Below are 21,450 nucleotides of genomic sequence, written 5' to 3' on the forward strand. Positions count from 1 at the left end.
TTACAGAAATAATAAAAAACATGGAAAATTTAGAAATTTTACGCATTACTGGGGCGTATTTATTGACTGAAATAAATTTACCGAGTAAATTAAAAATTTTAGATTTAAGTAATTGTAACAGATTGACGAATTCAATAATACAAGAACTAAATAGAAAATATAAAACATTAGAAGAATTGAAATTATCTTATTGTTATAAAATTTCACATGAAGTGAAATTAAAAACACATGTAAAAAGGCTCTTTTTAGAAGAAACTAGAATCCATGAAAATTTTTATCATGTGCAAAATTTGACAGCTTTGTCATTAAAAAACTGTGTTTTAATCGACAGCTTATGTGAAAAATATGCTAATTTGGAATATTTAGATTTAGAAAATATAACAACTATAAAAAATATAAATGTAGGAAATAAATTAAAACATCTTAATATACAAAGATGTTATAATTTAGTAGGCTGGATCAAAGAAAATAAATCTAAATTGACTAATTTAGAATATTTAAATATTTCGTATTTAGAAATTAAAGATATGGATTTTTTAGTTGAGCTTAAAAATCTTAAAGAAATAAATTTGTCCTGGTGCGACAATGTGACTGATAACTTGCTAATTGAACTTATAAAAAATACAAATATAGAGAAAATTAGTGTTTTCGGGTGTTTTAATTTAACATTGGAAAGTGTAAAAATTTCTTATAAATTTAAAGATAAAGTTCTTGTGCTTGGTAATCACGCGGAAACTAAATTTTTAATACAAAATATATAAAAGTAAAAAAAAATATTGTCTGGTAATAAATAAATGATTTATTTTACATGATCAATCTGTTTATTAAAATTAGTTAATATTGTTTTTTATTAATATAATTTTAAGATTTATTTTCTAAAATTTTTTTCTTGCTAATTTCTTTTTTTATAAAATCAAGTATTTGGTCTTTACTGTCATTTTGAAGCTCTTGAATCAAAATATAAAATGAATAATAAGGATCCAATGATATTAAATATTTAATACATTTTCTAGAACTTACCAAGTCATATAAATCACAAACAGATATAAAAAGTCTCCTGAAATTTTCTTTGGTAAATTTAAAATTTTTTATAAGTGAACCAACAAATTCTAAATACGCGTCATATTTAACATTATCAATTTCTTTGAAATTTTTTTTTTTGAATCTTTTTAGTAAAAAATTATATAAATCTGACTCTAGTAATCTCTTCTGGTAAAATGACTCGCTTTTTTCAATAATGACTTTTAACAAATTCAAAACTGAGACAATTTCTTCCTCTTCTGGTAAAATTGAAATCTCTTCCCACAATTTTACAAGCATCGGTAGTAAAATTTTTCTATCTTTTTCTACATTATTAAGTTTTTTAATAATATCTTGAATTATATCATATTTGATAGATCTAATCTTACTAGAATCTAGGTCAAAGTATAAAATCTTGTTAAAAATGTGTATTAATGTATCTTCATCGGTTTCTTTCAATATTTTGACAAGTTTCAAAATTAAAAATCCAACATTTTCTTGTTTAATTTTATGTAAAAGTTTTAGCACTACATCCCGTACGAGTGATAGATCGAGATCTTCGTTTAAATCTAATGCTGTGAAACAGGCATTTAAAATGTTTTCGATTTCGTGCTCGAAATTAAAAATAATTTTTTTAGAGGTTAAATTATTTTGGTAAATCGCAGATTTTTTGTTGCGTTTGAAAATTATGTCCATTTCATTAAAAAGATGTTCTTCTATTTGATTTTTATATCTTAAAGATATGCCTATAAGGTCATATATTCTGCTAATTTCAACATTCAAACATGGTTGTTTAAGATACAACAAAAAGACATCGAACTCGAAAATGGGCTCGCTTAACCTTTCTAAAAAAATTTTCACTGTCTCGGGTTCATTAATTTTTATTATTTCTTTAATTGTTAGTTCATTAACAGGCATAAGTTCCCATATTGGCTCCTCTACAGAATAATTGGCTTGTATGGCTTCTATAAGATTCGCCATCTCTTTATTTTTTCTATACAAGTTAGTTAAACATTTCCATAATTCGTTGTCTAATATAAATTTCTTTTTTCTTATCATTTCTTCTATGACTTTAAACTCTACTGTACCTTCTTTATGAGATATTTGGTTGTATTCAATCTTCAGTTTTAGATCTTTATTGACTTTTTCATACTCCTCTATTGTCAAATCGATGTCATTGAGAATTAAATTTTGTAAAAAGAAAACTGACCGCGAATCTGTAAAAAATTTTCTACATAACCAACTTGTTGCTACTAGTTTATCTCTCTCTATTTTAATCAGTATCTCGTACATTATTTCTAATCCTTGGTCGGATATATAAAAATCTTTTTTTAGTAGATAATTAATAACGGAAATAATGTCTTCATGAATTTTACAATTATCTTGACATTTAAGCAAAGATAAATAAAAAGATAAAATTCCAGGAAGAAATTTCTGTAGAATTTTATGATTTAAAGTAGAAATTACAAATCTGTGTTTGTAAAAATTTGGTTCATTTTGGGCTAAGTGGATTATAAAAGCTATTAATTCCATTTTTAAAGTATTTATAGGATAGTCATCATAATTTTTAATGAGTGGTTTTTGTATAAATAAAATATTATTGTACATAGACATATCAAGATTAATATTTAGTTTATTTTCATATAGAACATCTAAAATGTCATCTAACAAATTTTTCTTATTTTTTTTATTTATCAAACTTAGAATCTTCTGTTCAATCATAGGGACAAAACAGAAATTAAAAAAAATTCATTTTCTTTTTAGAACAAATCCAAGAGTCCAAAATTCTAAATGACTCATTTAAAACATTTGGATTCTCAATCACATCTTTTAATTTGATCAAATATGTTTTCTCGAAATTATCTAGAGAATTTGGATCAATAGGCAGAGAAAGCAAAGTAGTCGCAGGATGCACACAAAAAGGCATTTTTATCAAATGAATCAAAGATTTTGTAACTTCCTGATCGATTTTAAGGAACATTTTGTCATATAAAATTTTTATATGTTTTGAAAATATTTTTCTATCGTCCAAATCTTCTTTTTTTATAAATCCTTGATTAAAAAGATATATTTTGTATTTCAATAATATTCTAGTATATTTGTCATTGTACATGTTAGATTTAGTTACTTTATCAATATAACTGACAATATGACTTCTAATTTCTTCTGTAAAATTTAATGTAAAAAAATCATTTACCCAGCAATGTAAACCTCGTCGACCCGAAAAAACAAAAGAAAGGCTAGTAAACCCCAGTTCATTTTTTAAAATGTAATCTAAAAGTTCTACAGATACTTTTATTAGAGGTATACATTTTTCACAAATATTTTTATCAAGACAACATTTTCTTTCATAGTCAGTTAAGTCGATATCAAAGACAAGTTCTTTTTGTAGAACATTTTTTATTTTATTTTTTTCTGGTTTTACGTCGTAAATTCCACCTACGTCGATTTTTTCAATTTGAAGATCGCGAAGTTTATTATTGAATTCTGTTAGAGTATTAAATGTTTGGTATCTTAAAAATATGTCTCCTTTGATTGTAAAAGAAAGTTCTCTTTTTTCATTGATTTTTAACCATTTAAAGATTTTTTCAGAAGGAAAAAACTTTTCATAATATATTTTTGTATTTGAAGAATCCATAAGGGTAAAATTCGAGATTTAATTTGCTCAAGAATTATTAAAGCTTTAAAAAACTCGGGAAGATTTGGCAAAAAATTTTATTAGAAGGAATTTTTTATGATTTAAAAAAATTTTTTTTTTTGATATTTCATAATATAATGTTTTATTAGATCTCACAATATACATAAATCTTGTTTAACACATTTCAAATCTTCTTGACTTATAGGTTCTCCATCATCAATAGCCATTAAATTATTAACAATACCCATAAATTTTTTATTCAACAATGGTTTTTTCATTAATTGTGTACAACAAAACAAGATCTTTTTTGTAAGTACTGGTTCCCAAACAGGACAAATATTTATTTGATTTAAAACATATAAAAATTTTTTAACTAATTTTGTCTCAATATAAAAAAGATAAAAATTCACACAAATGTTATAAAAAAGTGTCTGAGACCCTCTTTGTTTTTTAGAATTTTCTATTAAATACAAACACCGATCTACAAAATATTTTTCAGATTGTTCTAGATTTTCATAAACAGGGCAAAATGTTTTTATAAGGAAAGTTGAGTCTTCTAAAAAATATTCGTGGAAGAAAACAGTAAGATATTGTTGAATATGATCGTCTTCTTCTTGGAAATAAAAAAGTAGAGCGAATTTAAAATAGCGGAAAATTACAGATTCGTTATTAATTTGGTGAGATAAAATGAGTTTTGAACCAGGAATAATGGCAGTGACATTGTTTGATTCTAATAAATTTGAAAATATTTCAGATGCCAAAGTTTCGTATTTTTCGTCTTTAAATTTCAAGGCGAGATCGACGATCATCGGGAAAAAGATGTCGACAGTTTCCCTGTATTTTTTAAATAATTCGTAAATTTCTTCATTATACGAAATATTTAAATAAAAAAATGCTACTTGCGCTATTAAAGAATCGACTTCTTTATTTGACACTTCACATGGCAAAATGATCTCATTTGCGATAGCTTCTTGAATTTTATCAATATTTTGAGAATATTTTAAAATATATTTTGAAATTTGTAAACTGTAAATTAGATTTGTTTCCATGTGCCTGTGAATTAAAGAGCCGAACATTTTGTCTCCATTTTGTTGATCAATTTTATAAATAGTTTTTACTACTTCTTCGATTATATCTTCATGTGCACCATTTTTTATTAATTTATAAATTGTTGTATTAATAATTTTCTTAGATTCGTCATCAAACACGTCATAAAAGTTCAAAATTCTAAATAACATTTTTGATTTTTCCATTTTTTCTTGATTATCTTCAGATAATTTTATAAATTTGTAGATAAAATCTACAAATTTAGACAAAGAAATTAGATTTAATTCGTCTCTACCTTTATTTTCTTCAATATATTCCAAATATATCAAATACAAAAAGATATTTTCAAATGTCGTGTCATTTAAAATTTTTTCTCCCGATAAATTGAAATCAAATAAATTCATAAGTTTTTTTACTAATTTTTTACATAATTTCTGATCATAAAAATCTTTTATTAAGATATTGAATTCACTTGGTAAGTCGTAATATAAGACACAATTATTTACAAATAAATCAATACTTTCGATTTCTCGTTCACTAAATACTTTTTTCAATAATAAAAATTTTTTATCTTGTCTCATTTCTCTAATATTAATTTTTTCTAAAAATTTTTTATAAAAAATTTTTCTAATATTTAAATTTATATCTGAGCATCTGTCGACTATACAATTTATAGTAAAATTGTTTACTTCCAAATTTTCATAAGCCATTTTTCTACAATCTACACTTGGATCGTATTTAGTAAGATTTTTTAAAATGTTATTAATTTTAGTATTTTCGTTTACTTGACAATTTTGATATTTTTGTAAAAAGAGAATTGCTTCTTTTCTTACACTTTTTTCTTTATCAAATAATCTTTCCGATATTTTTTCCAAAAAACCTTGACTTATTATATTGTCTTCTTTTATTATATTATCTTCTTTTATTATATTATCATCTTTTATTATATTGTCTTTTATAATAATATTATCTTTAGATATTATATTATCTTTAGACATTATATCTTCTTTATTAATATTATCTTTAGATATTATTTTTTCATTTATATATTCTATATTTGATAATTGTCTTATAAAAAATATGGAATTTTTCCTGATTTTACTACTCTTAGAATTTATTAATTCTATCAAATGTTTAAATAATGAAATAATAAGTTTTTTACCATTTTCTAATGTACACAATTCTTCAAATAATTTTTTTAAAAATAAAATTATTTTGTTAGGAATATTTGATTTTTTACACAATAAAATTGGATAAAATATTTTTAAGAAATTGTCTAGATTTGGATTTTTATCAAAATATTTTATACATTTGTTTAAGTTTTCAGTGTATTTTTTTATATCACAAATTTGGATTTCATTGAAAATTATTTGTAAATTTTTGATTTCTGAAGCTTTTTCCATGGGTTATAAATTTGAGTCCTTTTTTTTATGGACAAGGTTAAAAATCTCAATTTAGAAATTTCGAATCAAGAAGAAGAAATTGTAGAAGAAATTTTAGAAAATATGACAGAAATCAAGTCTATGATTTTGTCACTTAATAAACTTGTAGAAGATAATGAGAAATTACTCAGTAAAACAATAAGTAATTTTTACAAAAGAAAATAATAAAATAATAAAATTTGTAATAATATATTTTATTCATTAATATATTTAATATATTAATTTATTATTTGTACTGTCTTTGTATAAAACATAATGAATTTTACATTTAAACATAATATTTCAAAAATATTTAGTTTTTATTTTTCTTCTTTTTTTTTGACCCCTAAATGGATTTTGCTAAGAGAAATTACACAGTCCCCCCTTTCAAAGAGTACAAACTTTCCGCTTGTTTAACTCCAACTAGTAAAAATCCCCAGCCTCAAATCTACGAATCCACTATTTATGCTCAGAATCATGTCTTCGCCAGATCCAAGTTTTTTAAGTTACTAAATGACAAGTACAAGTTAAAACCAAGTAAGCTCGTCTTACTTGGTGCAGAAGAAATTAAAGAACAAGTCACTGGAGAAGTAAAGAATTATGGGATCAGTTTCGTCTTTAGATGCAAGAAAGGTCTACAGAATTCATATAGAGAATTTAGAGCCATTTCTAGAGTCAGTGCTTTAGATTTCTTGTTTAGAGAAGCTGCTATTAGAATTAGGTGTAAGAGAAATGATATCTTTGTAATAGATATTAAAGAATTGGAAGATGAAGAAATTAAGACAGGGAAAGTTGCAGAGTTTAATCAGCCTGATCTCAAGTTCCCAGTGTTTGGGAAGTATGCGAATACCCGGGATTTATACGTACCAGTTAATACTAATTTAAGTGATTAAAATATTATTATTTTATGAATTATATTATGAATTTGTTTGTTTTATTTATATGCAAAAAGTAAGATGATAAAAATGCATAAAATAAATATTGCATAAAATAAATATTGTATAATAAATTTAATGCATAATATATTTAATGCATATTATATTTGTAAATAATATATTTTTTGGATATGTAAGGTCTTTGCTTATTTCTCTGAATTATTTTTTCTGCTTGTATAAATATTCTATATATTTTATATTGGCCCCTGGTATGATTATTAGTCCTAAATATTCCCTTGGGTTTTTTAAATATCCTTTTCTGAATTCTTCACTGTCCTCTAGTAGAATATTTCTATATTTGTCTATTCTTATTAATGTCCCCTCTACAAAGGCCTTGTCTTTTGTATGGACTTTTACTCTGTAATTTATAAATTTATCATCCATGATCTTCTTCTTTTTATAATGGGGCTTCTAAACATACACATATTTATTATATTTTAAATAGATCTTATTATTATAGTATCTTATTATAGTATCTTGTTATAGTTTTAATAAATTTTGAGATTATATATTTAGTTTATATATATTTTGAGATTATTTTACCCTTAATGAGTATAAGATTAAATAAGTCTCATGGTCTTTTCTCTTTCTTTTTTTATTTCTCTAACTTCTTCATCAGAGAAGACTCTAAACCTTCTGTCCCTAGACTAGTCAGATACAGAGACACTGTCTACTCCTTCTCTGTCCCTGACAGTATCCAGTCTATAAAAGATAATTCTTTTATAATACTAAATGTATCTGATAAATTAGACATTAATCTACTACGAGAGAAATGTCTCAAGTATGGACATGTAGTCCATCTGAAGACTGACTCCATAAAGAGAGCGAGAATATTCAGTGACCTGGGGCTTGATAAATTAGAAGGGATTTTCTACTATAAAAATAAGTCAGAGATTTATGACGCCCTGGATTTCAGGCCTCATCTTAAGACACAAATTCATCCCTGGGATATTTTCATTCTGAGTAAAATTCTGGAGTTTAAGTCCCAAGTCAAGAAACTTGGGACTTGTAATTTTGAGATGGATTTTATTTCCATGACATTTCGACTAATAAAAGTATTTATATCTTCTTAATACGTAATGTGTATATTACATAGATGTAACATGATGATCTATATAATATAGATGTAACATGATGATATATTAATATATCTATACTCTTAATTATCTTTTTAGTAATATATTCTGTTTATCTCTTCAGTGTACTTGTTCTTTACTGTCTTATTCTCAAATATCCCCTTAATACATTTCATACATTCTCTACTGTCCCATTCTTTAATATCAAATATATCCTTAAGCTTCCTATATAAACTTATATACTCAGTGTACTCACTCTGGTCTAACTTCTTAGTAGTCAATATACTGAGAATATGCTGGTCTATCATCTCTGCCGAGAGATGTCTCAATTTACTAAATCCCTTACACTTCTTATAATCTCCAAATATCAAATATAAATCATTTATAAAGTAAAACTTAAGATTTATAATATTATTTATATCATTCTCAAATAAAGTCTTAATAAGTTTAAAATTCTCTAAATTAAACTTAGTAATTTTCAATAAAATATTATCAACTTTCTCTTCATCTAAAACATTATCATTATATTTATCATTTTCATTTATATTATAAATATAATCCTCTAATAAATATTGTATATTCTCTTTAAATTCTTCAAACATATTAAATAAATATACTAGTACATGTATCTCTTTCCTATTTAAATATCTCATACTATCTATAAATACCACATGGAAATCTAAAATATTATCTACTACATATTCTACATCTAAAGGAAGAAACTTCTTGATTAAATCTAAATTCTCTTTTATAAGATCTTCATATTTGGGAAACCACTCCTTGAAATTTAACTTGTGGATTTCTTGTAACTTCTGATTAATTTCTGATCTCTCAGAATGAAGAAGATCTGAGCGAAAATCTGAGAAATGGGAATTTAAATCTAGAGAAAAATCAAGGAAAATATTTCTAGTGAACAAAGAGAGAAAGAAATTGAAATTTATCAAGAGATTTCTCTTTTGATAAGAATCAATATTCTCTATGTCATTGATTCTTGATTTTATTAAATTTACGACATTCTTACAAATACTAATGAAATATGCATTAGTATCATTTGTATCAATATTATCTTGTTGCTTATATATTTGTTTGTCTTGATTATTTGTATCATTAATATTTGTACTATTAATATTATTTGTACTATTATTATTATCTTGTTGCTTATATATTTGTTTGTCATATATATTTGTATTATTAATATTATTTATAGTATCATAATTATTTGTACTATTTATATTATTTGTATTATATTTCTCATAAATTCCTATAAATTTGTGGATTTCTTTAATCTTCTTCTCTAGAAAATTAAATACCCATTCCGCTTTATCTAACCTATTTGTTTCACTATCACTTGCAAAATGATACTCATATCTCTTATTAATATACTCATTCATACATTCCAAAAACAACTCAATCTTAAAATACTCTTCAAATTCTTTAACAAACTTAATCTTATAAATCATATCATGTAATTCCTTATTCTTAACAATTTCAAAAACCAAATATTTTTTCAAATTAGAAAATTGATTTTTATAAAAATAATTTATCTCAATTTTCAAATTCTTGAAAATTTCTGCTTCATTTTCTATTTCTTTTATTTTATCAAAGGATTTGAAAATTTGTAAATTGTATTTCCATTTAATCTCGTTAATTCGTAAAAGTAAATTTTCAAATTTATTTTTATAAATTTCTCGGATTTCATGTTGTTTATGCAATTTGTAATCTTTTATATTTTTTTTTAGAGAAACAAACAAAGTCTTTTTCTGTTTGAGAATTTGTTTGGCGTCTTCGAATTTTTGGAGGAGAGATAGTTTAGTAGTGCGCAAATGAGTAAGATCAGTGGATATTTGTTGGTAGTCTTTTATAAGAAGATCGTGTTTTTGTTTGGTAAGATTTAAATCGTTTTCTAGTTTTTCTTTTTGTTTTATAAGTTTTTCCATGGGGAACAAAAGAAAAAAATCTTTTGTTGATTGTGTTTATTTTGAAAGTTATTGTGCAGTATTAACTCTCTTATGTCTTGTTTATAAAATGTATACAATAATTGTATATTATTAAAATGAAGAAATTCTGATATTTAGGTTTATAATTGACGACCTCAAGCAAGTAGAATAGTAAACCTCTTTTTTTTAAAAATATAAATACAAATCTAAGCTGACTGGAACTTACGACCCCGTAAAAAACAGAAATAAAGCGTAAATCGAATCTATAATCCTGAAACCACTTCGCTTTTCTGCTGGTAAAAGATTTTTACAATGTCTTGAGATAATTCCTTTAGCGAGTTTTTTTTCCTGTTTTGTGTTTAAAACAACATGTGTAAAAAGAACTTATTTAATTTTACACATTTAAAAATCGATTAAAAGTTTTTAACATAATAATTTACAACATAAAATGCACTGGATTTTTCTCTACGTGTAATAATAAAGTAAGTCGTTTAGTTAATTTTTTATTGCTCACATTTTATTTAATGGAGTAAGTCCAAATAATCTCAAGGCATTTCCTATGACAATCCTAGCACATTTCAAAACATTCAATCTTACTGACGCAATATCAGAATCAACTCCCTTTACCATCATCTTTTTATTAATCGAATTTGTATAAGCACACAAATCATTAATATAAGTGTAAAGTTTATTAGGCTCCAAATCTTCTAAACAACTAACAATCGTCTTTTCAAACCAAATAAGTTTGTACAAAAGTGCTTGTATTTCCTCTTGTTCAATAAATTTAGTATCAATTTCTTTTTTAATATCCAAATCTTTATTCATAATTTCAATACTTTTAAGTCTACAATGAGCATATTGAATATAAGAACCTGTTCCATTAACATTCTTGGCTCTTTTTTCTACATCAAATTCGTAGCCTTTAATCCTCTTAGCAGAAAAATCCATAATTATTAGAGTAGAAACTGCTAAATTTAAAGCAGTCTCTTTTACATCTTCAATAGCTGCTCGTCTTTCTGGTTCACTTTCTATTTGTTTTAACATGACATCTGTAGCAGTCTCAATAATATCTTCTAAAAATTTTACTGTTCCTTTTCTTGTTGACATACCTTTGACCATTCCATATTGAACATGTTCAAACTCACAATTAACTTTCGCTTTCTTTAAAACACTAAATAAATCTTCAAAATGTTCTTTTTGTTCTACAGAAACAACATAAATAAGTTTTTCAGCTTTATGTCTTTTTATTCGATCTAAAGCTGCGGAATAATCTCTTGTTAAGTATAAAGTAGTACCATCAGATTTTAATACAACTGGATTTTTTTCTTTACCCAAATCTACACAAACAGATTTATCAGGATTTGTAATTAAAAAATCTAATTTTTTAATTTCATCCCAACAAATTTTTTCATATTTACTTTCACCAGAATATTCTTCAAATTCTACACCTAATTTTTTATATAATTCTTTATATTTATTTATACTAATTTGTCTAAAAAATGCCCACTGTTTTAAATATTTCTCATTGTTGTCTTTTTCCATCATTTCGAAAATTTTTTTAGCTTGTGTGTCGATTGTTGGATCTTCAGATGCTAAATTGTTAATTTTGACGTAAACGTCAAAAAGATGTTTTATAGGATCATTTTTTAATTCTTCTTCTTTGCCAAATTTTTCATAACCGAGTAAAACGAAACCAAATTGTTTTCCCCAATCGCCTAAATAATTTAGACCGATAGCATTATAACCACAAAAATTGTGAAGTTTTTTTATAAAATTGCCTAAGATAGTAGTTCGAAAATGACCCATGTGAAATATTTTCGCTATATTTGGGCTACTATAATCTATAACAACTGTTTTGTTGTTACCTATATTGTTTTTACCGAATGATTCGTTTTTTTCGAGTATAGTAGAAATAATTTCGGAACCATAAGGAATGATATTAATATTGAAAGATACAGAAGGGCCCCTTGCGGTGACATCTTTAACATATTTAATATTAGCATTTAAAATAGATGTATAAAAATCATTTGTAATTTCAGCAGCATTTTGTCTTATTTTTAGTAAGAAAAATGTGCAATTTGGTTTTCCTTTGATATTGCATACTTCTAAACAAGATCTTAATTCCTCTTTTGTAAATGTATATGCTTTCTCAATCTCATCGATAATATTGTCTATTATTTTTTCGAGTATCATTATACAGGGGGATAAAATTAAAAAAAAAACCGTTATTTTATTAAAACTGTAAAATATTAAAAGTATTATTCAAGATATTTATATACAATAATGTTCATAAAACCGTAAAAAAATATTATTATAACGACACGGAAATAAAATGTTTAAAAAATAGTTAGATGTATAAATATATAGATAATACTAAAACGTTTATTTTTTAGTCCAGAGTTAATAATAAAGCAATAGTTGAAATAAATACTGCTTATGAAAGTCCGAAAAATTAACTTGACCTTAATGAGAAGTATGTTAGAGTATAAAATGCGCTTGTAGCTTAGTGGTCATAAGATATGTGTCATACATAAATAATTGAATTCCATTAAGTAACATTTATTTTTTCTATTGCTAGGATGTGCTAATATTGCGTGTTCAAGATACTAATTAAATTGGTTCATGAACATTTTGTGGGGGCAGCTATAGAAAGATCGCGTCACATGCAAAAAACGCACTTCTTCCTTGGAATAACGGGGATCAAGGTTCCACTGCTATGCGTAAAGCAATATATTTGTTTTATAAAGATATTGGCAGATGTAATATCTTTCGAGTTAAATTAAAGAAAACTCGAACTAGAGTGAAGGTCTCATTGTTCTGTCATGCGGGGTTTCTACGCATTGGCCAATATTATCGGAATTAAATTGTCCATACAGCCTATAAAATGCTAGTCAGTTATGTAGCGAGGTCTTAGTGTATTCGAGATGCAGAAGAAACAAGGACCTTTCATAAAGTACGAATTGCTTCTTAACTGGTCATATGGGCCGTGTTTTAAATTATGCTTGTTGTAGATGTTCTTAGACACGATATAGATCTTAATAGTGACTGATTTATTTAAAACAAATGTCTAATGAATATAACGATCTTTGTGTAACAACAAATTAAAATCTAACCGATATGGCTGAGCTCGCTAACAAGCAATTATATGGAGGATGTTTTAAAGTAAAGATTTTATAGTACTTTATATACAGATCAATTTCAATTACTCCTAATTGTTAGATAAGTTTTTTTTCTGCATCTTATCTTAAAAAAAATCTGATAAAAAATTTAATTAATCATTTTTAATTTTTCTAGTAGTCTTAACTTTCGTCTAATAGCATTCAAAAATCTATCATAATTACTAAACATTTTTTGCAAATTTATAGACATATTAGTCAAGGCTATTTTCATGTCATATGAATCATCTACTTTTTTAATATAATTTTCTATAATCGATTCATACAAATTTATAAGCCTACCACATAGATTAAATTCATTAAATAAATAAGGAAATCTTGTAATTAATAACTGAAAACGATGTTTTAGTGAATTTTTATGATAATTGTAATGCAAGTGTTTAGGCGCGAAAGCATAGAAATAATCCATAGCTTCAACTATCTGATCAACACTTTCAATTATTGATTTCTTACTATCTTCGTGTATTGTAGAATTTAGAATCTTTGTTCCTATACTTGGTAAGTCGATATTCAATATATCTTTAAATACTCTAATCCATTGATTAGTTACATAATAATTTGATTTGTAAAATATATAATCTAATTGAGATGGAAATTTACATTTAAATATCGGCTCTTTTACGTTCATTTTATCATTTTTCCACTGATCAATCTGATCTTTAAAATTTTTTACATCAGAATGAAAAGTTTTTTCAAGTGTACTGTTCACGGGCTTGAGATACACATTTTTCATTAGTTTAATAAAACTCAATACTACCTCATCGAACGAAACTTCCTGCGGATGATTATTAGAAATGGTGGAAGAATTTTTTTTATAATGAAAGGGTCGGCCACGTTTACATCCAGAAGTTTTAGCGGAGCGTAATATTTGATAAAGTATACTAGAATTTTTTATTTGATCAACTTCAATCTTTTCCTGTTGGTTTGTCCAACCTCTCCATGGAATAAAGTCGACATTATCAGCGATATTTGAGCAAAATATTAATGAAAAAAACAGAAACATTGAAGGGATAAAACGGCCGATTATTATAAACATGTAATGAATTAATCAAATATCTAGTTTTAAACATACATAAAGTTAATCAGGAATAAAAAATGCAAAATTGTCTATTGATTTTCTTAAAAAACACAAAAAAATGATTTCTTTGAACTCTACAAGTTATTTTAACAATAGAAAAATCGTTACGTGCTAAAATTAACAATTTATAATATATTCATCTTTAATGTTTAATATTACTCAATCAACCCTGATATAAAACCTACGTCACATTAAAAGTTACCAAATAAAATTTTTACTTTTATAAATATTTAATTTAAGTTCATTGATTAATTTCTTAAAAAACAATTTATCAATATCAAAAGATTATTTAAATAGTGTATTCGAAATTTAATTTGTTATATGACGTATTGCAATAATTTAATGTTAAAATTTTTTTGAATTTAAAAAGCCGTATATATTATCAATTAATCAATAATAAAGAATTCCTAATTAATATTTCATAAATCTCTTTAATAAAGCAATATTATATGTAGTACAGACCATAATAATATAATTAGGCGACACATAGCTTAAATAAACTACCCAAAAAATATACAGAAATAAAAGTAGGTACAACGATAAAGATTTACTAAGAAATAATATTGCGCAATAGACATATATGTAATTGAAAAAAGCAAATCATAATAGTGAAGATGAATTCAACATTGTCTTATAACTTACAACATAATAATGAGAAGATAGAAAATTTTAAAAATTTACAAGAATCTGTTTAATGCATGGATGAAAGACACAATTATCTTCAACTTATGTATGAGACTTCATAGAAACTAAATATAATTATAAACAGGTGGTATTTATATGAATGGTCAATATGAAATGTACGAAAATAATTCCACTATGCAAACAAAAAACATTTATCTTGAATACACAAGAAAAGAATGTGAAATTTGATATATTGTAAGTAAACACTGTGCCTAAGGATGATTATCATAACCTAATTATACCTAAACAATTCAATATTTTGCTCAATGAAATCCATAAATTTCATAACATTTGTTCACTTTCAATAAAATGTTACATTCATTTGTGTAGCTTGTCACCAATAAACTTATTGTCAATATTAAAAATAGACTATTAACACATATAAATGATATCGTTGACACAGTGCAACAAATACTACAACAGAACATTAAAGTTAAAAGTTGCTTGTATTTTATAAAAATCGAATCGTGTTTTATTGCGAAAGTGCATAAGAATGAACTCAAGTCGCAAACAATACCATGAAAATATAACGACAGGACTGTTGTAATATTTACTTAACCTATAAGCATTTTTAGCATAATTTAACATATAATCGAATATTTTGATGTAACTTTGACATCAAATATTTAATAATTAGGCCGTCTATATCGAATTTTACTTAGCTTTCTAATTGTTAAGTTTGAACTCGTAAATTGTGTACAAGCCTAAAAATGATAGCATTGAACCAACAGTCCATTTTAAATTTATTGTTTACTAGACATTTACATTGTTAATAAAATACTTAGAAAACTTTCCTAGTCTGATGTAGTAAAGATTTCATGGAATGTAAACAACAAGACAGCTGAAACTTATAATAAAAAAATTAAATAAAAAACTGGGACTACTCCCAGTGTTAACTCTCAAAATAAACATGCCGTCCTTGCGCAGGGGTCATGCTAATCTTCTCAGTGTTTTAAAGAAAATATGATGCCAATAGCATACCCCTAAAAAAAATTAGAAATTTATATGAAAAAATTATTTGATTTTTTGACCCCTTGAAAAATAAAAACAAAAATAAAAAAAGTACAAATAATGTCTTAAAAATGCGTAAATGTCTTATAATTCGATTTTATATATATTTTTGACTATTTTTGGGCACTATAAAATAATATACAAAGCATTATAAATTATTTGTAAAATAATAAGTGATTTGAACTTAAAATAGAATAAAAGTTATTAAGTCTCCTTTATATATCTCATTGCTTTCTATTGGTAAAAAAATTGATCATTTTGTGGTTTGATTGCTAATTAACAAATTTTACTGGTCCAAAATCTTTATAAGTTTTATAAAGAAAACCAAATCAAAACCAGAAATATGAAACCAAACTATCTTCAATTAGAAGAGTTTTTATTTAACTTGAAACAAAAAATAAATCCAGATCTACAAGTAAATGAAATAAAATTAGATGATTCAAATATAACTGTAAAATTTTACAACATCCAAGATATTCAATACATGCCTTTGGCAATATTAGAAGATCTTTTGTGGATGCACATGAATATTCAGAAAAGCGAAACAATTAGAGATTTTATTAGAGATATGATGAATATTTACAAGATCATGGAAGTAGATAAAGACAATAATCCGGTAGAAATAGAACTTTGTGGGCTTGACCACTTGAATGGAAACATTTTCGCACTTATCGAAAAAAAATATTGCGAATTGATGAATTCGGAAGATTCGTCTATGTTTGGTCGCATTGAAATGTCTAATATTACAGATAAAGACAAGATGGAAAAAACCAATGTAGATTACGAATATCCATTTGATAAATCCTTTGTTCAGCAAGATTTTAAAGAAATAATGAGCAATATTTATAAATCCAATGATTTTATAGAACCAACGAATGTAGAAGAAAATCTCTACAATCCATTTAAGAAAAATCTCGGCAGAGGAAGAAGTAGGACGAAACAAGTAAATATTAAAGATAGACCGTTTATTTGTGAATATCCTGATTGTAAAAGAGCTTTTAAAAGGTATGAGCATTTGAAGCGACACAATAAGATGCACACAGGCGAGAGGCCTTACAAGTGCAAATTCCCAGGATGTATGAAAGCCTTTTCTAGAAGTGACAATCTGTCACAACATTACAAAATTCACAACGTGCCATCAAAGTCACAAAGTTTGACATTTAGAAATTATTACGAGATGAGCAAAGAGTAAAATAAATGCTATGTGTTTAGAAAAGGCTTTTCTTTGCATTTTTTTATTATAATTATGTTTTTATAAATTTAGTCAAAAAAATATCTTAAACACAAATGCTTTTCTTATTTTTTAATATTTTTTGCTTTTTCAATATAAAATAAAATAATAAGCACATATTCGACTTTCTATTTGAAGGTCGAATGATGAAGTGTGAAGACTTTTGTTCTTCTTTTTACCTTTTAAAATTTACACCATAAATTTATATGCCAAGAGATAAAAAATCTACAATGCGATTTTGTAATCCATTTACTGTAAAATGTTTGTATTGTTCAGAATATATTTTCAAAAATAAGAGACATAATGCTTATCAAGAAGAAATTAAAGGAGGAGATTATTACGGAATAAAAGTTTACAGATTCATGTTTAAATGTACTGGATGTAAGAAAATGTTATCTATAAAAACAGATCCAAAAAACGGAGATTATCAAGCTGAAAATGGATGCCTAAGAATTGACAACTTAAAAAAAGAAGCAAACATTCGAAAAAAAGAAAACGAAACAGATATAGAAAAAATAAAAGAAGAAATAAAAAAACTATATGAAATAGAAAAAAGTTACAAAAAATAAATATAGGAAAAAGACAGGATATTTGTTAAGTGTAAAATTTTTTTTTTTTGGGATCAAATTTTATGTATTTCTTAGAAAAATAAAATTTCGAATTTTTCTATTATCTTTTAGTAAATATAGTACAAAAATATTGCCCCTATGGATAATCAAAGGAAAATAGAAAAATTAAGATTTTTAGTCGAAGATTCCGGAAAAATTAATGAACAACTCAAAATAATATTAAAAAGTCTTAACAATGTGGAAGATGTTGTAGTCAACGCGGAAGCAATAAGTGAACGTGTACATAAGGCATTTAAGTTGTATTCTGAATTTATTCAAGTATTAGAAAAATGAATATTCTACATAAATTATTCGCAACAAAAACAATTTTAAATAAAAAATTAAAAATAATTCTTTAAATATTATTACTAATTAAAAATTTATTTCTCTTAATTAAAACATGTTTATTCTAAGTTTTACAGAGCAGGAGGAAACCCCCGAAAAAATAACAAATTAAACCTCCGAAGCGGAAATGGGCAAAATGGACACAGAAGAGAAAGAACAGGGGGCAGAACATATTAGTGTGCTTACTCAATCCACTTCTGAGACTCATGCAGCATTACTTGTAGTACCTAAACGAGCGAAGAAGAGTGGCCTCAAAGAGTATTTTCATCAATCGTAAATAGATTTGGTAGAATGATAAGAGGAGGGTGGAGTAAAGCTACCGAGTTCTTCTGTGAAAAAATTGGGTCTAACATGAGTTCACTAGAATTCAAGGGCAAAGTAAAGAAAGCGCTCACTAGTAATAGTAGTAGACAAATGACGGCCGGGAATTCTTAGTGAATCCTTTCAAAAGAAGAAATGCCGAAACTGGCTCATAAGAAGGAAATAGTCTCTTCGAAACAGAGCTCTTCCTAAAAGCACAAAAATTGTTCTTGGAGAAACTTAGTTATATCCAGAACACATGTGTGGACTAGGTATAACGAACGAGGAAGATTTCTTCCTTGAAGGTTGATCTGTTGAAACTTGATGCTACAATCAAGGCGATAGATAGTCATGTTAGATTCCACCCCTTATAACATGACAGAGATGGCAAGGATACTTCAAGCTGCACAGTTCTGCTTTTAGGAAATGGCCAGTAAGAAGCCTAAACCTTCGTCTTGGAAAGAAAGTATCTTGAAAAAGATTACTGAGATCGAAGACAAGGTAGTGCTTTTCAAAAAAGCCAGGATTTTTGATAAACTTTCAAATGAGGAAAAGCGTGAAGTCAAGAAGGTAATACGTGAACTCAACATGCTTGCATGTTTGCACCGAGATACTTCTGAAGCTATTGCTATACCTAACGAGAGGAAGGCCATATACTCAAGAAAGCTAGAGGTCGCAGATCGACGCAGAGAGTATAGGCGTGAAAATCAAAACTTTGAGCTATATAGAAGCAATTTCTATAGAAAACTCTTGTGTGCCAATGAGGTTTATCATAATGTAAGCAAAGTAGATATTAGTTCATTCTGGTCTACCATGTGGAATAAAAAAGGGTAATTCAGAGACTGCAATAGTTTGGGGGAGTATCTTCTAAAATACATTCCTGATAGCCAAGATCAGATCACTTTCCCAATTTTGCAAGAATTTGTAGATATTATTAAAATTACCAAATCAGAAGGCTGCAGGCTGTGATGGAATCTTCAATTTCTTTGTAAAGAAGTGTGAAGCTCTACACTCATTCCTTTACAAGATTGTTAAGGAAGTATGCCTGGATGGGAAAGAACCCGAAGCTTGGTTCTACGAGGGGATTACTCATTAAATACCCAAAGTACCCCCACTAGTTGTAATGACTTCAGGCCTATTACTTGTATGTCAAACCTCTACAAGTTACAACGAAATGCACTTCGAGGCAATGAAGCTAATAGTAGAAAGTAGAGGGATACTAGCAGAGAACCAACTAGGGACAGTTAGACAAGTCCAAGGAGCAAAAGAACAAGCTATGATTAATACTAGCGTATGCTTTCCCGTTTTGAAAACGGGATTAATGTGTGTGCGCATTGCATTTTTTAATTGATTTACCATTTTGGGTTGGAATAATAAAAGAAGAGAATATGATTCTTAACAACTGTAAATATTAGATTAATGGCAGACTTAAATACAGAATTCGATTCAAATTATTATATAAAATTCAATGCTATAACTTCTAAATGTTTTTTTGTTCAAAATTTGACACTTATCATTCGAAATCCGACATGGTTAATTGTTTTATGAATTTTTGTGGAAGGGTTAAATAAATTCTAAAAAACGATTCTGACGATATTTTGGAACTGAGTTTTACAAAAATTTTATAAAAAACAAAAAAGTATTAACATATAGTATACGCATCTATAATTATCAAATTGAAACATTAAATCCAAAAACACTATTATAGTAACATAATAAGTGCAGAACATATCGTTTAGAAATTTCAAAATCACAAAAAAGAGGGGTAAAAAATTAAATAAAATTCTTTTATATATATGATGATGATAACAGTCAATAAGGAGCATGGAAACAAGCCGAAGACCACGTGGATAGATGTAAAGAAAGCCTACGACTCCGTAGACCATTCTTATCTATTAACGTGTATTTGCAAGTTAAATCTCCCCCCAATGGATAAGAAAATTCTTATTAGCCAACGTTAAAAGGGGGCATATTGAGATAAAATCAGGATCGGGAACGATACTGGATAAAAAGATTAAAAGAGGCATACTACAAGGGGATTCCTTGTCGCCACTTTTGTTTGTACTATGTATGGCCCGTTGAGCAGGAAACTGAATTCAACTTGCTCAAAAGTAAGATTACAGACTCACGAAAGTGTTTATGTAACAAAACATCTTCTATTTGTTGATTATCTTAATCTCCTCGCAGAGAAAGATGTCGTTTTAAAACTGATGAATGAGGAAAATAAGGGTGACCGGAATTTTCGTCCCGGTGGTAGGGGTTAAAAAAATAAAAAAATAAAAAATCTCGGTTTTTTATTTTTTTAACCCCTACCACCGGGACGAAAATTCCGAAAAAAAAAATAAAAATAAAACTTTAATATTTCAATAATTTCAAAGACAAAATCTAAACCAACCCCTTCATCCACAGTTTTGTTTAAAAAATTAGCTAGCCGAATCTCTTTTTCAATGTATTTTTGTTTACGTTCAAAAACATGATTTAAAATTGTTTGTTGGATTATCTTGATTCGCACTATATCTTCTTCATCCTTTAACTTGCTCACTAATAGATAAAAACTGTATCGACTTGTACCAAATGTGTTTTTAAAGGTATTATGCCAACCTTCAATCGCATTATTAGTTCTTGGAAAATCTATATCCATTTTATTTCTCGTATGCCACAAATTCGGCGGAAAACGACATCCTAAATCAATATAATTTGTAAAGAAATAGGCATATAACTCAGTCAAGCATTCAGGGAAATTTCTGTCTTGTTTTAATTCCAAAAAAGTAGACAATATTTCGTCATATTCAACATATGCAAGTGCCGTAAGAGACAAAACAAATTTTTTCACCATAGGTGAACATGTGTAAACAGAAGAAAGTCCTGAACTTTTAACACGTCTATCAATAGCCTGGGCTAAGTGAAAAAGACAACCCGAAATTTGACAATCCGAGAAAATTA

General features: G+C 26.5%; 12 protein-coding genes across 13 annotated transcripts; 5 read left to right on the forward strand and 7 right to left on the reverse strand.

Annotated features, from left to right (window-relative positions):
* Window positions 1-20: 20 nt before the first annotated feature.
* Window positions 21-761, forward strand: VNE69_07109 (F-box LRR-repeat protein; the record flags this gene model as incomplete). The annotated part of the gene is made up of 1 exon (XM_065474113.1): window positions 21-761. One exon carries the CDS (start codon window positions 21-23, stop codon window positions 759-761), a length of 741 nt encoding a protein of 246 aa, XP_065330185.1.
* Window positions 762-861: 100 nt separating this feature from the next.
* Window positions 862-2,742, reverse strand: VNE69_07110 (uncharacterized protein; the record flags this gene model as incomplete). Its single annotated transcript, XM_065474114.1, has 1 exon — window positions 862-2,742. One exon carries the CDS (start codon window positions 2,740-2,742, stop codon window positions 862-864), a length of 1,881 nt encoding a protein of 626 aa, XP_065330186.1.
* A 16-nt stretch (window positions 2,743-2,758) lies between these two features.
* VNE69_07111 (DNA primase small subunit PRIM1) lies at window positions 2,759-3,658 on the reverse strand (the record flags this gene model as incomplete). 2 transcript variants are annotated; one of them, XM_065474116.1, is made up of 1 exon in its annotated part: window positions 2,759-3,658. In XM_065474116.1, the coding sequence occupies one exon, from the start codon at window positions 3,656-3,658 to the stop codon at window positions 2,759-2,761; it is 900 nt and encodes a 299-aa protein (XP_065330187.1). The 2 variants fall into 2 exon arrangements, with proteins under 2 accessions (XP_065330187.1, XP_065330188.1); XM_065474115.1 differs by having other exon boundaries at window positions 2,759-3,133.
* A 152-nt stretch (window positions 3,659-3,810) lies between these two features.
* On the reverse strand, window positions 3,811-6,108 carry VNE69_07112 (condensin complex subunit 3 (CND3); the record flags this gene model as incomplete). Its single annotated transcript, XM_065474117.1, has 1 exon — window positions 3,811-6,108. One exon carries the CDS (start codon window positions 6,106-6,108, stop codon window positions 3,811-3,813), a length of 2,298 nt encoding a protein of 765 aa, XP_065330189.1.
* A 368-nt stretch (window positions 6,109-6,476) lies between these two features.
* On the forward strand, window positions 6,477-7,019 carry VNE69_07113 (VNE6907-113; the record flags this gene model as incomplete). Its single annotated transcript, XM_065474118.1, has 1 exon — window positions 6,477-7,019. One exon carries the CDS (start codon window positions 6,477-6,479, stop codon window positions 7,017-7,019), a length of 543 nt encoding a protein of 180 aa, XP_065330190.1.
* A 201-nt stretch (window positions 7,020-7,220) lies between these two features.
* Window positions 7,221-7,445, reverse strand: VNE69_07114 (small nuclear ribonucleoprotein; the record flags this gene model as incomplete). Its single annotated transcript, XM_065474119.1, has 1 exon — window positions 7,221-7,445. One exon carries the CDS (start codon window positions 7,443-7,445, stop codon window positions 7,221-7,223), a length of 225 nt encoding a protein of 74 aa, XP_065330191.1.
* Window positions 7,446-7,609: 164 nt separating this feature from the next.
* On the forward strand, window positions 7,610-8,134 carry VNE69_07115 (uncharacterized protein; the record flags this gene model as incomplete). Its single annotated transcript, XM_065474120.1, has 1 exon — window positions 7,610-8,134. The coding sequence occupies one exon, from the start codon at window positions 7,610-7,612 to the stop codon at window positions 8,132-8,134; it is 525 nt and encodes a 174-aa protein (XP_065330192.1).
* Window positions 8,135-8,232: 98 nt separating this feature from the next.
* VNE69_07116 (conserved oligomeric Golgi complex subunit 6) lies at window positions 8,233-10,074 on the reverse strand (the record flags this gene model as incomplete). Its single annotated transcript, XM_065474121.1, has 1 exon — window positions 8,233-10,074. One exon carries the CDS (start codon window positions 10,072-10,074, stop codon window positions 8,233-8,235), a length of 1,842 nt encoding a protein of 613 aa, XP_065330193.1.
* A 510-nt stretch (window positions 10,075-10,584) lies between these two features.
* Window positions 10,585-12,267, reverse strand: VNE69_07117 (arginine-tRNA ligase (RARS1); the record flags this gene model as incomplete). The annotated part of the gene is made up of 1 exon (XM_065474122.1): window positions 10,585-12,267. The coding sequence occupies one exon, from the start codon at window positions 12,265-12,267 to the stop codon at window positions 10,585-10,587; it is 1,683 nt and encodes a 560-aa protein (XP_065330194.1).
* A 1,074-nt stretch (window positions 12,268-13,341) lies between these two features.
* Window positions 13,342-14,253, reverse strand: VNE69_07118 (uncharacterized protein; the record flags this gene model as incomplete). The annotated part of the gene is made up of 1 exon (XM_065474123.1): window positions 13,342-14,253. One exon carries the CDS (start codon window positions 14,251-14,253, stop codon window positions 13,342-13,344), a length of 912 nt encoding a protein of 303 aa, XP_065330195.1.
* Window positions 14,254-16,366: 2,113 nt separating this feature from the next.
* Window positions 16,367-17,215, forward strand: VNE69_07119 (C2H2-type zinc finger; the record flags this gene model as incomplete). Its single annotated transcript, XM_065474124.1, has 1 exon — window positions 16,367-17,215. The coding sequence occupies one exon, from the start codon at window positions 16,367-16,369 to the stop codon at window positions 17,213-17,215; it is 849 nt and encodes a 282-aa protein (XP_065330196.1).
* A 245-nt stretch (window positions 17,216-17,460) lies between these two features.
* Window positions 17,461-17,823, forward strand: VNE69_07120 (splicing factor YJU2 (YJU2); the record flags this gene model as incomplete). The annotated part of the gene is made up of 1 exon (XM_065474125.1): window positions 17,461-17,823. One exon carries the CDS (start codon window positions 17,461-17,463, stop codon window positions 17,821-17,823), a length of 363 nt encoding a protein of 120 aa, XP_065330197.1.
* Window positions 17,824-21,450: the final 3,627 nt, after the last annotated feature.

Source organism: Vairimorpha necatrix, chromosome 7, assembly GCF_036630325.1.
Source record: "Vairimorpha necatrix chromosome 7, complete sequence".
Lineage (NCBI taxonomy): Eukaryota > Fungi > Microsporidia > Nosematidae > Vairimorpha > Vairimorpha necatrix.